This window comes from Cylas formicarius, unplaced genomic scaffold (assembly GCF_029955315.1).
Source record: "Cylas formicarius isolate icCylForm1 unplaced genomic scaffold, icCylForm1.1 PGA_scaffold_5__7_contigs__length_24384050, whole genome shotgun sequence".
Classification (NCBI taxonomy): Eukaryota; Metazoa; Arthropoda; class Insecta; order Coleoptera; family Brentidae; genus Cylas; species Cylas formicarius.
In genome coordinates, this window is record NW_026844341.1 from 1,186,178 (window position 1) to 1,202,124 (window position 15,947).

Sequence of the window (15,947 nt, forward strand, 5' to 3'; positions counted from 1 at the left end):
TTTGTTAGTTGAAAAAGTTAAATAAAAAAAAGCCTATAAATGGTTAAGGCTTGACTTCTTGGAAAGGGCTCTGACAAACATTTCAATCAGAGCTTTTTTTGGAGAGAATTCAATTTTCTACTAAAACATATTCAGATAAATATTTTTAGGTTGAACATTCTGAATGATTTTATTGACAGATAAAAAAAACAGTGAATTTTTAAGGCCCACTCTAATGGACGCTGAGCAATTTTTCGAGAAATTTACTGCCAAAATTTTACCTTGCAGGTTCGGTGCTGCCTTTTTCGTTTATCAAAAACGCGGGAATGTTCCTGACTTCCCTAAGCTTCGCGAGAGCACTTCTGAAATTTAACTTCTGCTCTCCGGGGCCATTTACATCGAGCACTAGCAACTTTTTTAGTTCTTCCGCCCATGCTGACAATCTTGACTGAATTTCATTGAGACCCCTTCAAAACATAAGGAGATATTATAGGTCCCCCTTTATTCCAAAATACCAATTTGCAAATATTTAATAATGTATATATTTATATATATTATAGTTTATGGGTATATTAGTGCATATATTTTGATTCCACCATAAATATTTATATGACATCATGATTGTTGAATTTTAATACGACACTGACAACTTATTGGGAAAAAGTATAAAATATTTTTAAAAATAAGTTCTTTTTTTATCTCTTTTATATTTCAAGTTTCTGCCTTCATACTATCAAAAAAAGATGTTGATGTGGTCAAATGCACTGCTAAGAGTTTGGTTAACTGTCTAATTATTTATATCATTTATGAGGTTTCCTAAATTATTGCCAAGTTGACAAAATTTAGAAAAATTTTTCTGATTTTTTAAATGAAACGCCTCGTACGTAACTACTTTGTTTCAGCTGTTGCTCCTTTGCCGCTTGTGTTTAGGATTCTTTATAGCTATTAATTCAAAATTCTTATAAGAATTTGGGGTTATACAACAAAAAAAACAAAGAAAAAAGAAAATTCAACTTTTCTCTTCAATGTCATTAAATTCCCATTTATCCAAAGTTGACCGATGTGCTAATACGTTCTCACTAACATGAATTTGCTTAATAAATTATAACAAGAACAAACTGCAACAATGCATCTACTAACGAAAAAATTTCACCTGCTGTTGGATGAAACATTGTTAAGTTCTTGACACAGTGATTTCTCTATGGTAAATACTTTCGCATGAAAATCCACGAAATAAGAACACACTCCCTTTTTTACCGAATCCGCGTTGAACTGGGAAAAACTGGCTGCTTTCTGTAAACAAAAAAAAAAGAACAGATCAAAAACGAGCACCAATTAAAACCGTTTTTTTTACCTTTTGGGATTTTAAAATGTGATGTAAAATGGACTGGGCTTCCGTTTTCAATCTACTAAACTCTTCCTTTTCCCCATCTTCCTGGAATACCAGTTACTTGATAAAATACAATCTGTTAAATTACATACAATACACCATCCTTTCATATTTTGACATATTTACTTAACTTATATACATAAAAGGGCATACTAATAAGTAATCCAAAGTCTTAAGTTTTGAAGTTAACAGAAAGTTTTCTAATGGGGGCAAGCAATGACTGCCTAAATTGCATACAAAACTCCAAATTCAGGCATTATAGAAAAATAGATTTTCTTTGAAAATTTAGGTATTTTCGAGTCTGCTCTAGCAAACTAAAATATTGTGGACCATGTTATGTTATACCATTATTATGCAACATTTTAAAGGAAGTTTAATTGTCTTTTAAATTTTAAGCAATATATACGTGGTTGAAAAATTAAGTTTTGACAATTTTCGTGAGTTATTTCAGAATCATTCATTCTAAACAATCCTGCATCATAAACGAAAAATTTCAGCCTTCTGTGAGTTGAAATGGTAGCCGAGTTAAAGTTTTAGTGATATCATGTTTTGGAAAAAAAAGGAAAACATTTTAACACTTGAAAAACTGCACTAAATATTACAGAGTAATTTGTTAATTTAGTTTTAAGATGACAATATTGGAAATGTTACTTTTAGAAGCGGCAACGCTGCATTATCCAACACATTTTAGTTTGATAAAGAGGCCTAGAAAATAAGTGAGCAAAAGAACATCCCATTTTTTAATACCTAGACTAATTTGATGAGTTATTAATTTCACATTTTAGTTTGATAAAGAGGCCTAAAAAATAATGAAGAGTGAGCAAAATAACATCACATTTATTAATATATAGACTAATTTGATGAGTTATTTATTTCAAAATTTCTGAAAAACATAAAATAAAATAAAATAAAATAAAATACTACTTTCCAAAAATATAAATAGAGAGAACTTTCATTTTTATTAAAGAAATATTTATTTATTAATATCCATTTCATGTTTATTATTTATTTACTGTTTTATGACCTCAGAGAAAACCCTTTCACATCGCCATTAATAGAGTTGTGATGTGTTTTTTAAAGGAGAATCATTGTTAAAAATGTATGTGACTTTTTTGCAATTTTTGAAGGGATAACAATAACAAAATTTCACTAACCAAGCAATAGAGGGTGATCTTTTCGTGACCGTGGTGTTTATTCAAAATGCAATAGCAACAGGCTTCCAAGTCGCATTCCTCACAAAAAAATTCAAGTTGCATTTTTGGATGATCGGGACAATTTTGAAATACAAATGGCAATTTGTTATCTTTCCTCGGTTCCGGCTTGTGTGCCATTAATTTTTTGGTATTTTGGTGTATGGTGATACTGCAATCGGAGCAGAATATTCCCTCACAATCTGGACAATATACAGTTGCTTCTCTTTTGCAAGAAACAAAACAGCACCTCTCTTAAAAAAAAATTTAAAGTTGTTAATACCTTTGGGCTGATACCACATTTACCCGAAGGAGGAGGCAATTCTAAATGTTGTTTCAACACAGTGGAAACAAATTTGATATTTTCTAAATTCACCTGACTACCAACTGGTTTATGGTAGGAAATGACACCTATGAGGTAATAATTTGGGTGAAAAATCTGTTGCAGATCAGTCACTCTCATTGGTGTTTCCGAAAGAGACAATTTATTTTCTACTTGGCAAACTGGGCAGGTTATTGAATTGCCCGATAAGCTGCGGAAAATACATTCCTGACATACAGTGTGGCAACAAGGCAGAACTAGTGGTATTTTGTCTTGGTATTTTATTTGCGAATCTAAAAAAATAGGTAACATTTAAATTCAATTTTGGGGCACAATGTGTAACATTAAATATCAAAGATGAAAAGCTCTTACGTCTATAGGAATAGTGCTCATCACATTGAGGGCAAACATACATGTTGTATAGAGTATTTTCCTTAACATTTTGATATTTCACATCAACTCTATCCCTTGTAGTCTCTTTAGGCTGATTCATCCTATGATGCCAACTTGTCAGAGAATTTCTTCCCCTTTCGCTTAAAGGCTCCACGAATGCTGCTCCCATAGGGAAGTTTCTTCCCCTTGCGTTAGGTCCATCCATCCTCATTTTGGAATTTATCATAGAACCGCCAGTCCCTCTTAAGTTCATGTTTGTAGTGAGAGGAACATTTCTTTTTGTATAATTACCTATTTATCATGGGTCGGAAACTTGCTGAAGGATTGTTCGGAACCTCCGTGTTTCTGTAGCGCATATCGTCAGTGTAAAATGAGTTCCCTGATGGTCTTAATCTCTCTGGCCTTTTATGGAATGGAGGTCTCGACGGATTAAATTCTTGGGGCCACATTTTCGGTAGCGACACGCACTGTTATGCCGAACTTACTCAGAATTCGGGTTTTGTTCTTTTCTGCCGGCCCTTGAGATGTTTTAAAAGTCAAGGAAATTCCTAAACACAAATATTAACAACTCAAGAAAGAGAAATAAATAGAGAAGGAATGAATGCTTGGATACACAGCATAAATTGTACCTTTGAGCAGAGCCCAGAGATGAGAAATGTCAGTTGAGAAAATGTATCAATTAAAACTCTTTTTACGGTTTATGTGGTGAATGCTAAAATCTTTTTTGAAATGTATCTCTTTACTAAAGAACACAGAGCGGTTGCTTAATGAGCGACAACGTGTTGCATACTATATTTTTTGTACGATCATTAGTTTTTGCATAGATTTTTGATGTAACCATGAAAACAAATTTTGCGAAGGTCCATTCAACATGCGCATGCGCGACATTTAAAATTTTGTTTTGAGCGTGCGACATTGAACATCCAACATGGCCGCTGACAGATTGTCAATAAGTTTGGAGGCGACAATTTTATGGCAGTATTTTCTCAAAATATGCCTATGTCATTATCTTTTTTATGAAAATATCAATACCGCCCGTCCTAAGTTTTTGTTTGTAGTGAGAGGAACATTTCTTTATAAGTCATAAAAAAGGGCTTTTCAATTCTATCAATCGTGCTATAAGTGACTCCGGTTTTCAAATTCCCACTTTGCTATCAGGTTGCGTTTTTTGACTTACTCGCAAGGGAACATTCTGAAAAAAAAAATTGATTTAGAATATATCTATATTTTTTACGTTATAGTCAAATAAGGGTCCCGAGCGGACCGTAGCGGAACGAGGGTTTAATAATCGAGTGACTCAAAAAGTTTACCAAACGTGTTGCATACTATTTTGTTTCTAGGACAGTTAGTTTTTGGGTACATTTTTTGACCGTCAGAATTGACAAACGTCAAAATGCAAGCCGTGCGGTAAAATCTCTGAAAACATCCGATTCGTCCTAAGCCAAATAAATTCGACATAGTAGTAGTAGACACTAATAACAACCCGTAAATTCGAAGTTAAGTTTAGTCGTTCATATTTTAAGTTAGGGTAATTGTGTCATTGGGGCGTTATTTGAATATCCAACTACGTACAAAACCCATATCGTTGTTTTTTTTTTTTTTTAATTATGTCAGAAAACCCTACTGGCAAGGTTTCACAAACACCCCTTTACCGTTCCAGTTTAGATCGAGGTCATGGGTTACTAAGGGTTTATTAAACAAAATTTAAATAAACTTTGTATTTATTTGAGTTTAGAATGTTGAAATATTATAGATTGAATGATCTGCTTGGAATTTTTAGTACCGATGTATACTATCCTTTACGACAGACCCAACTAAAAGTGAGTCAGGCGCACCGACCGCCTCACCTCACATACAATGATGCAGACAAGGCGTCGGAGACGATCCATCAAGAATCCCCTACCTTTTAAATTGACGCTCGTCGCAGTGTACAGAGTGTTCGCGATTTCAGCGACCGGCAGTTAAGGCCGGGATGCGAAACGGTACGAGTAGTGCCAGCTGACGTTCTAAACTCTCTCGGACATATTTACATTTTTTGTTTCGATTATCGATTTCACCGGGTGTTTCGTTCGTTTTTATTAATACGGCAGACGATATGTTACCGAGGACCAGTTTAGTGCATACTGTGACAGTAATTTTAGGATATTTTTTGATTGCGGGTGAGCACATATATATCTGCTTAACACGGGGTTGGGGGGTGTTTCAAAATTTAACACAAAGTTTTGGGGGTCTATTTATCATCGAAAAATAAGTCTGTTTTTTCATATAAACATGTGTCCTAACTTGTTTTATTTTTATGACACTGGGTGTCAAACTTATTTAAAAAACTCGTTTTTTATTAAGTACTTAAAAACCGGAAAGTCTCTTATGACAGCAAATAAGCGTTTTTATAATACTGTCTTACGTAGAATTCAGTAGGAAAAAAATAATTTTATAAATGGGACATCCTGCATGTTTATGAATGATTCAAAAAACTTCAAATTAGCTTTAACAGTTTGACAGATATTATTAAAATTGAGCGTCAGATGCCATAATCTCTTTTAGAAAGAGGAATTTCCCTGCAGACGGCTGAAAACGTCCAGATATTTAGACACCTGAACTTACTCCTCCATGAGTTTCGTGTCTTCATCCTAAGAAATACCCTAACTAATTTTTTTGATTTGATTTAAAATAAAAATCTATCAAGTGCATACCTCAAACACTGTTCCAAGGGCAACTTTTGGCATAGAAACATTTGAATTGCATCCAAATAATACGCTCAAACACGTCGCATAAATATATCATTTAAATTAAAAAGTGACGTTTAGAAGAAAAATTCACTAAAACAATTAATAGTATATTATGTTACAAGTTTGACAAACACCATTTTAATCACGAGTTTTAGTTGGCACGAGCTAAACTCAACTTAGCGAGTGTACTGTAAACCAGTGACTGAAGAATTTTGTCAACTATACATTTTTAAAAAACAGCACGACTGCATTGACTAAGTGACGTATGACGCTACCACCTAACACTTTAAACTCCTATTTTTTAAAGTCGGCAGTAGAAATTTTAAAAAATATTATTTCTGTATGTGTTTACTTGGTGATGGAGCAAGTACATCTACAAAAACTGTAAAGTAAATAGATTTAATATTAAATTACAAGAGTAAATTTCTGAAAATAATATTAGATGTAAATACCAAACGCGTTTCTCAATTTCACTAAAACTACAATGGAAAATATCCACTCTGTCTTACCGATCTATCTATATTATTGGATGGCATATTGAGATTATCTCCTAGAAAAATATATGCTGTATCACAGGAGATGGACCAGGATTTGCTAACAACAGGCTCTTCATTTTTTCCTGCCTTAGGAAAACATGCGCTGTTTATTGAAGCGCCCAAATGCAGTATTATTCTGTAGTGATATATACAAGAAAGCAAAACATTATTATTAATTAATGCGATTTTGCATTAGGAATTTTTTATTTTTGTTTTTGCCGATAAGTTCCTCTTCTTCTTAGTTAGTTTTGGTTATGGCCCACTTCAAAATATGACAACATCGGCAAAATGGCATCGAGAAACGAAAGATATTATCCATCCTACTTAGCATTTGGATGCTTGAATATTAAGCGCATGTTGTCCTAACGTAGGAGAGAATTAGCAAATCGTTTTTTATATGGTTGAGTTTTCCTTGAGAATCCTAAATGCAATGATTTAATTACTAAAAAAACGACCTATGCTTTTCACCCGATGGATAGCATAAGAAACTGCTGATCCGAGACGCTAATAAATAAAGTAAATAACGGTCGTTTTGCTTCTTCTAGATTGAAAGGCGCTATATTTAATTTTTAATTAAAGCCGGCTTTTTTAGGTTTTTAATTCGCCTCTGATTTAATTCATCGTTTCCGTAGCATAATCGAGAAAGATTGTGTATAATTATTTAGTATTAAATTTGAAAGGTCGTCTATTTTTATTTAATGTTACGAAAAGTCGCCCTTCATTTATTCCAAAATAAATATCAATGACAAAAAGGATTTTTTGTCCACTAGAAACTCAGATCGTGCGTTAGTACGTTTTTTAAAGTTAGAAATGAACCAGTATTATCTAAGGTAGGGTAACCAGAAATGCTAATCGAAAAGCTGAGGTTTCTGTTGTTCAAACCTTCTAACAAAAATTCTAAATACGAATCGCAATAGCGTGACAAAGAATCTCCTTTATTTATCACTGTATCATCATTATCTATCATATTAATAAACATTTTAAAAATATTGTACCGTTCTTTTGAAATTTTTCTGCGCCGTCGGCGCAATTTACATTACCAAAGGAAAAATTGCCGATTATCGGTTACTTTTTTGTATTATTTGACAAGAAATACATAATTTTTGCATAGAGCTTCTACATATCGGCAAACTTTTATATTTTCATTTTTTTTTGTTTTCTTGTATAATATGAAAGCAGGTCCCTATTCCTCGCCCTGTTTTTCAAGACTCTCAAAAAAAAAACTATTAAAGACTAAAAGGAACAAAATAACATATGAAGTGAGTGAGTGAGAAAAAGAGCTTGAAACTCGTTTAACTCTTTTGATTTAGTTTTTTTTTGCTAAAGACTTGGAGTTGTAACTTATACGGAAATCCTGTTATTAGGACAGTTGCACCGCGCCTTGCTTTCTTAATAATGGGTGTTTTTTTTCAATGTATAGAACTTTAAGTTGGCATTACTGTTCAAGATGGCGACAGATTTAACAGCTGTCAAGTGATTTATTCTCAGTTTGGTTTGGCAATTCATCATGAATAGACTCACGCCTGAACAACATTTGCAAATCGGCCCAAAACGAGATTACCGTTGTTGTTTAGCGATGAAGCGCACTTCTGGTTGAATGGCTACGTCAACAAACAAAACTGCCGCATTTGGAGCCAAGCTAATCCTCAAGTGTATGTCGAAACACCGTTACATCCAGAAAAACTTACTGCGCTTTATGGGCGTTATGAACGTTACAGTCAATGGTGATCGGTATAGAGCTATGATTACTAACTCTTTCATTCCTGAATTGAATAAACATGATGTCTAGGAGATGTGGTTTCAACAAGACGGCGCAACATGTCACACAGCTCGTGCCACAATCGATTTATTGAAAGACACGTTTGGTGACCGCCTAATTTCACGTTTTGGACCTGTGAATTGGCCTCCAAGATCTTGTGATTTAACACCGCTAGACTACTTTCTGTGGGGCTATGTAAAGTCATTGGTCTATGCGGATAAGCCACAAACGCTTGACCATTTGGAAGACAACATTCGCTGTGATATTGCCGATATACGGCCACAAATGTTGGAAAAAGTCATCGAAATTTGGACGTCCAGATTGGACTACATCCGCGCCAGCCGTGGCGGTCATATGTCAGAATTCATATTTAAAATGTAATGCCACAAGATTATCTTTCGGATAAATAAAATTCATGTCAATCGAATAATCCATCCTTGTTTTATTGCAACTTAAAGTTCTATACATCGAAAAAAAAGCACCCCTTAGTAGCCGTGTAAGAACAACTGGACAACAGGACTAATTTCTGCAAATTTTACAAGGTTTCTTTTTATATTGGTATCTGCATAATTACCCCCATTTTCCTTGCCCTAAAATTATATGAAATTGAGGCATTAACTTATAGTTTATAATATATAAATTACTTGTATTTCCAATGATTTTGAGGGAATTAGCGTATTTTTTCAGCTAAAGTTACAGGAATCAAGGTCTTCATTTTATCACACAAATGATGAGCCTAACGTATATGGTATTATTTTTATGGTAATCGGTAGTTACTTTATTTTCCTTATTTTATTTCCTTATTCCTTATTCAACTTGATTTTGTCTCCAATATATTTTCATAGATCATTTATTTGATCTTCGGACAGATAGAGTAGAATATCTGGTCCATCTATATTCTGTTTTAAAAAAATAAAAAAATGTTTTCCTCGATTTGGTTATTTGTTTGTTTGATAATATGCCTCTAAGGCAACGTTCTAGGTTCTATCAGCTGTCACATTCAATTTTCTTTGTAGCCCAAATCTCAAATTTCTTGTCAATCTGGATCTTTTAGTTGAAAAATAAAAAAAGGAAAACAAAATATTAAACTTACATAAAATTATTAAAAATAAAGTGAATTCGTGTCTCTAGAATCTCTTGTGGTATAGAAAAGCCGTAATTCTTCAAATAAAACTATTTAAAATCACCTTGCTGTTCAAATTTTTAATTTGATTTACGTTTAAACTTATGAGAGATTGGCATAAAAAACATTAGTTTTATTATGAGAAGGTGGAATTTTCTTTCAAAAAGCTTAAAAAATTGACAAATCGTCCATTGCCATTTTTTCGAATAAAGTCGGATAAATCATTAGATTTATTAGATTTTTCTGGACGACCTGGCTAAGTTATTCGAACTAGTTATATCTCCCAAACTGCAGACGAAGCCCAAAGCTAAGCGAAGATAACGCATCGCTGACACCGCATTAAAAGCCGTATTTATTCGATTGTAATATTGTAAAATACGCTCTTAATTATTCCAACCTTTGTAACGGCCAGTTCAAATAAAACTTTATTTCGCTTTCTGTGTAATGTTTTTAAAAACGCTCTCTCGAATTTTGAACATTTAAGTGGCGCAGTCGGAAAGGATTTTCTAAGTGCAGTAGTGGTGGACAATTAACCAGAATCTTCTGGGAGTTCTTTGAAATCGCCAATCGAGGAAACTTCGAAACTTTTGGACACCCGCTACGTGGATTTTCAAATCCTTCAGCACGCAGAACCAGCAGCAAGGGAAGCAGAACGACGGTCTACGAAGGTACAACCCGCATGTGACGAGTTGGAAAATTGAGCCGGAAAGGAGACGGAGAAATACGAAACCGTAAGTGCCATTTCCTTTTGTCCCTCTGATACCTCTGTATAAGGTCACTTGAAGGGATAGTTTAGGGCTCGCATTGCACGCGATTAGGTTAAGAAAACAAGAAAAGAAAAAAGAAAACAAATCAAATCAAATCGTAAATGAGCGATTCTGAAATCGAAAATCTCGAAAAACAATTCAATTCAATTTTAAAGTTAGGGAACAAAACACAAAAAAGAGTCAAAACAATGACCCAACAAGGAAGCTTAGGTAGTATGAGTAGTGCGGAACCTAGATTTAATTGGAATCTTTTTAAATCTAAAGTAGATAACATAAAACCTTATGGCGGAAATAGCGACACGCTAAACAAATTTATTGCTAAGTGCGAAAGATTAATAAATTCCTACGTTAGTTTAGGAGATGCGGAACTAAATAGCCATATCTTCGATTGTATCATAGACAAACTAGTAGGGAAAGCAGAGTTAATGGTAGGAAACCAATCAGAATTGACAGATTGGTTAAGCATAAAAGACGCTCCTATTCAATGATTCGCAGATAGGAGAAATTTAGATTGTCTAATTCAGGAATTAACTAGAACAAGACCGTTCAAAAACGAACATTTAGTTGATTTCGGTGGTATTCTACAACTTTTAAAGAGTAGTGTAATACAGCGGATTAGTAATTCAGAAGACTTAGATCAAAATGAAAAACTATTCCATGTAAATTATTACAACAAAATCGCGCTCAATACATTCATAGCTGGATGCACTGGGACGCTCAAAAACAACATGCATTTGAAACAACCAGATTCTTTAGAGGAAGCCTTTGCTTATGTTTCTGAATTTGAAAATTTTGAAAACCTCTACGGGAATCTAAGCAACACAACGAAACAATTCCAAATACCCAATTTTCAACAAAGTAATTCAAAACAATTCCAAATACCCAACTTCCAACAAGACAATGCAAAGCAATTCCAAACACCAAATTTTCAACAATTCAACACGAAAAAACATTTTCAACCATTTCAACAATTCCAAAATCAGCCGAATCTAAATAGATTTCAGCCTAGAATAAATCCCAACACAAATTTCATGCCAAACAATTTTAACAATTTTTCAAATCCAAATCAATATCAAAATCAATTCCAAAAACCACAATTTCCATCTCAACCAATGAATATTCAACCGAGGCAAATACATCAAAGACGATTTCCAACAAATCGGGAAGTTTTCGGACCCCCACAAAATGTCTTCAAACCCAATCAAATATCACCCAACCAACTTCCAAAACCGGCACCAATGTCAGGTATGTCAAGACAAACGAACAATTCATTTACAAGACGGCCGATAAGACAAAATTACTTTACAAACAACAATCAACCCCCGAATTTCATCGCGGAAGAACTATTTAATCAAGAATGCGACGAAAGCTTTGATTATTCTGTTAATCAAAACGAGTATAATGATTATAACGAATTTGAGGAAAATTACGAACAAAACGTCGAAACACAAAATCCAAATGACGAAAATTTTCACGAACTCAGCCAAACAAACAACCCACCCTAGTAGAAATTAATATTTCTTCTAACAACGCTTTATATACGCGTATATTCAAATACGTAATCCAAATATTAAACTACTAATAGACACAGGTAGTCCACGTTCGATATTACGCCCAACTATCGCTAAAAAATATTTTTCAAATTGCATTTATCATAAAAATAATGAAATAAAGACAGCAGTATGAAGTCAAAATACCAGATATCAAGCTAGCATACAGGCATTTTCTGAATTTAACATCGATTATCGAATAGATTTTATCTTATTTGATTTTCACGACTTTTTTGACATAGTAGTAGGTTTAACTGATTTAATTAATATGAATCTGAATATCGATTTAATAAATAAAAAATTAATAGGATTTAACAACGAAATTCCATTCAAATTCAGAAAACAATCAGACGCAAACTTTACTCTAACGGTAAACTCACATAAAACATCTTTAAAGAAAATACCAGTAAGTGAAATCGAATGCGATATTTTCATAAAAAATCAAAAACTACAAAATCTAGAAATACCATCTGCTATTTCAAATGCAAAAAATAATTTCGCTCTAATTGAAATTCAAAACCCCACGGACGAGACAATATCAGTCACGTTAACACAACCCTTACCAGTTGAACGATTTAACGCTGACCAATACGAATTTTATAATTATAACATTATATCTGATAATCTAAAAATACGTACGAAACCTCAAAAAAAGGACTAAAAAGGAGTAATCCGTACCCAACACATGAACTCGGAAGAAAAACCTTTAATTACAAAATTGTGTCAAGAATTCTCGGATATATTCTATAATCCAGGAGATAAGTTATCATTTACCTCGAAAATCAAGCATGAGATTAAGACAACGGATGAAATACCAGTGCATATGAAGTCATATAGATATCCATTCATCCACAAAGAAGAAGTTAGGCGACAAATAAATGACATGCTCAAAAAAGGAATAATAAGAAAATCAAGCAGCCCCTGGTCAAGCCCTTTATGGATAGTGCCGAAGAAATTAGACTCATCAGGAACCCAAAAATGTAGAATAGTCGTAGACTATCGGAAGATTAATGAAAATACTATTTCTGATAGATATCCAATCCCCAACATAACGGATATTTTGGATAAATTGGGACGTGCACAGTATTTTTCTACACTGGACCTTGCCAGCGGCGTTCATCAGATTGAATTGAAAGAACTATCGAAAAGACAGCTTTTAGCGTAGAAAATGGACATTTTGAATACACAAGAATGCCATTCGGACTTAAGAACGCACCATCAACCTTCCAACGTGTCATGGATGAAATTTTGAAAGACGTCTTTATGGATGACGTAATTGTTATAAGTACAGGACTAACAGAACATATTCAAAATCTAAGATCAATATTCCAAAAATTACGAGAAGCTAATTTGAAGATACAAGCGGACAAGTGTGAATTTTTACGACGAGAAGTGGAATTCCTTGGACATATAGTTACCCCAAATGGTATAAAACCAAATCAAAAGAAGATTGAAGCGATAAAAAAATATCCACGAGATATTAAATCATTCTTAGGTTTAGTCGGGTATTATCGCAAATTCATAAAAAAAATTACGCGAAAATAACTAAACCATTGACACAATGCTTGAAAAAGGAAAGCAAAGTCGAACACACAAAAGAATTCATTGATTCTTTTAAAAATGTGCTAATTTCGGAGCCAGTATTATCTTATCCGGACTTTACAAAGCGGTTTGAACTAACAACCGACGCATCGAAATATGCCATCTCAGGAATTTTATCCCAAGACGCATCAAGAACGCTGAACCCAGCAGAGATAAACTACTCAACAATTGAAAAAGAACTGTTAGCAATTGTTTGGAGCTGTAAATATTATAGACCTTATTTATTCGGACAAAAATTCATTATTTATAAGGATCATAAACCCCTACAGTGGCTTATGTCATTAAAAGAGCCAAACTCGCGACTCGTTAGATGGAGACTTAAACTTGAGGAGTATGAATATGAAATTAAATATAAAAAAGGTAAAAACAACCAAGCAACTGACGCTTTATCACGATATCCAATAGATATGAACGCTCTTGAAACTGACTCGATATTTAACAACTTAGATGAAATTATTGGCAACTCTATATTACACGATAATGCGATCATTTCTTCTTATGTTCAATCGCATAAAGAAGACTCAAGTAAACTGTACGAACAAATAAAGGAAATAAGTGAAAAAACGAAATAAGTCATTATTTCAAAATGAAACGAAAATCGCGAAGAACCAACAGATTTTGGTGATCAAAAATATGCTTTCATTAAAACAAAATTTAGAAGTAAAGAACTTCCAAAATTTAAAAAGATACCGTTAATACACCAAACGGACAATAAATTAATAACAACAAAGACAAACTACCATAAAAATAGTGCAAAGAGGCCAAAGGCTAATAAAAATCTATTCTTTCAGGAAACCAATGAAGATCAAAATGTTGACTCTTCTACTCGTAGCAGTTCTAACCGAACGAATAATAACGACAGACGTACAAGTTACCAAACTCGTAAATCCTATACTAACGCGAAGTTAATTTAGAACAAACATTTGTAGATTTAAGCCAAATAATTAACCATATAGAAAGCATAGAGAATGCATTTAAAATAATTAAAGATAAGTTTAATGTTAAAAATATAACTAATAATATTTCTTATTATGGACTTGCCGAAAATTTACTTCTAAGAACTGAATATTTAATACAAATTACGGTGGAAAAACTGGAAAATTTACATCTACATGTTCGTAAAGAACGAGGCTTAATTAACGCGGTTGGCAAAATAAATAAATGGCTATTTGGAACTCCCGACGCTGACGACGGAAATTATTATAAAGCAGCAATAGATACGCTTGAGAAAAACCAAAATAATTTAGCCAAAGAACTAGAACTACAAATATCTTTATCTAAGGGCATAATTAATAATTATAATAAAACTATTGTGAAATTAAATGGAAATCAACGAAAACTACAAACTAGTTTAAAAACATTCCAAAATGCAGTATTAATGACGATAAACTCTTTACAAGAATATCTTAGTTTTCACGGGATCATTACGCAATTAAACTTAGATTGCCAAAATATTATAATGTTTCTAGATAACCTAGAAGACGCTATTATTTTGCAAAAGTTAATGCGCTTCATAATAGTATTTTACTGATTTCGGATTTGAATAAAATGCTTAACTATTTAGCATCAATTTATAAAGAAAATCAAATTCCCCAATTTAAAAACATTTTATCTTCTTTTCAAATTTCGGGAACTCAGGTAAATTTTGTTGACTCGAAAGTGATCTTTGCAGTCCATGTACCAATTTTAAGATCCGAAATATTTTCCTTTTACCATATTTTCCCAATAATCCAAAATCAATCAATTTTTATACCCCAATACCCTTATATGGCACAAGCGACAATTCACCGCAGAAACATGTCCCGTCATCGAAGAAATCTACTTTTGTAAAGAAGAAACTCATCCCCGAGATGTATGCATGGAGAATTTATTTGACGACATAGGAATGGAAAACTGCCCAATTACGAAAATGAACCTGTCAGAGGCAATTATAGAACAAATCACTCAAAATTTAGTTCTTGTTTTGCCACAGAAGCCTGAAAAATTACTAATTAAGTGTAACACGGATCGATATATGCAAATCGAAGTACCAGTAGTGATTAAGATACCAGTAAATAGAAATTAATGAAGAAAAATTCTTCAACGATGTGAAAATCCAGTTCGGAAAACCGATATTTTTATCAAAAATCCAATTGACAGAAATAAAAGCAATGAAAGTCCTGGATACCCCCAGTCTTTCAAAAATAAATATCGATGAAATATATCAGCTGAGAGACAGCAGAAAAAATAACTCTCATGGAACCAGTGGAAGAAGAAACGAATGCGTTCCAAATAATTGTTATTGTTTTTGGAATAATCATGGTTCTAATTTTAGCTTTCATCATTAAGAAGCTCCTGTTCGGAAAGGCACGAGAATTGAAGAAAATCGTATCCAAAGAGGAAACCTACCCGAGAGAAAATCTTGAAGTTTTTTCGAAAAAACACTCCGTTATTTTCGAAAGTTAAGGAGGGAGGAGTTATATGTCCCAAACTGCAGACGAAGCCCTAAGCTAAGCGAAGATAACGCATCGCTGACACCGCATTAAAAGCCCTATGTATTCGATTTTAATATTGTAAAATACGCTCTTAATTATTCCAACCTTTGTAACGGCCAGTTCGAATAAAACT

At 33.3% G+C, this 15,947-nt stretch overlaps 2 protein-coding genes across 4 annotated transcripts in view; one reads left to right on the forward strand and one right to left on the reverse strand.

Annotated features, from left to right (window-relative positions):
• LOC132702646 (RING finger protein 17) overlaps positions 1-3,949 on the reverse strand; it is a 55,289-nt gene extending 51,340 nt beyond the window's left edge. For 2 of the 3 annotated variants that reach the window (XR_009618910.1, XM_060671417.1), the window contains exons 1-7: positions 3,566-3,892; positions 3,254-3,516; positions 2,866-3,174; positions 2,524-2,813; positions 1,334-1,414; positions 1,133-1,272; positions 261-446 (exon numbers count right to left, since the gene is read on the reverse strand). Coding sequence is in view for 1 of the 3 variants with exons in the window: in XM_060671417.1 (XP_060527400.1) it covers positions 261-446; positions 1,133-1,272; positions 1,334-1,414; positions 2,524-2,813; positions 2,866-3,174; positions 3,254-3,516; positions 3,566-3,723 (1,427 nt within the window). In the remaining 2 variants the exon portion in view is untranslated. The other variant, XR_009618911.1, reaches the window with a different exon arrangement.
• A 1,241-nt stretch (positions 3,950-5,190) lies between these two features.
• Positions 5,191-15,947, forward strand: part of LOC132702032 (uncharacterized) — a 68,483-nt gene continuing 57,726 nt past the window's right edge. The window contains exon 1 of the mRNA XM_060670431.1: positions 5,191-5,433. Within this exon, the coding sequence (XP_060526414.1) occupies positions 5,370-5,433 (64 nt within the window). The 5' untranslated portion in view covers positions 5,191-5,369. The remainder of the gene's footprint in view (positions 5,434-15,947) is intronic.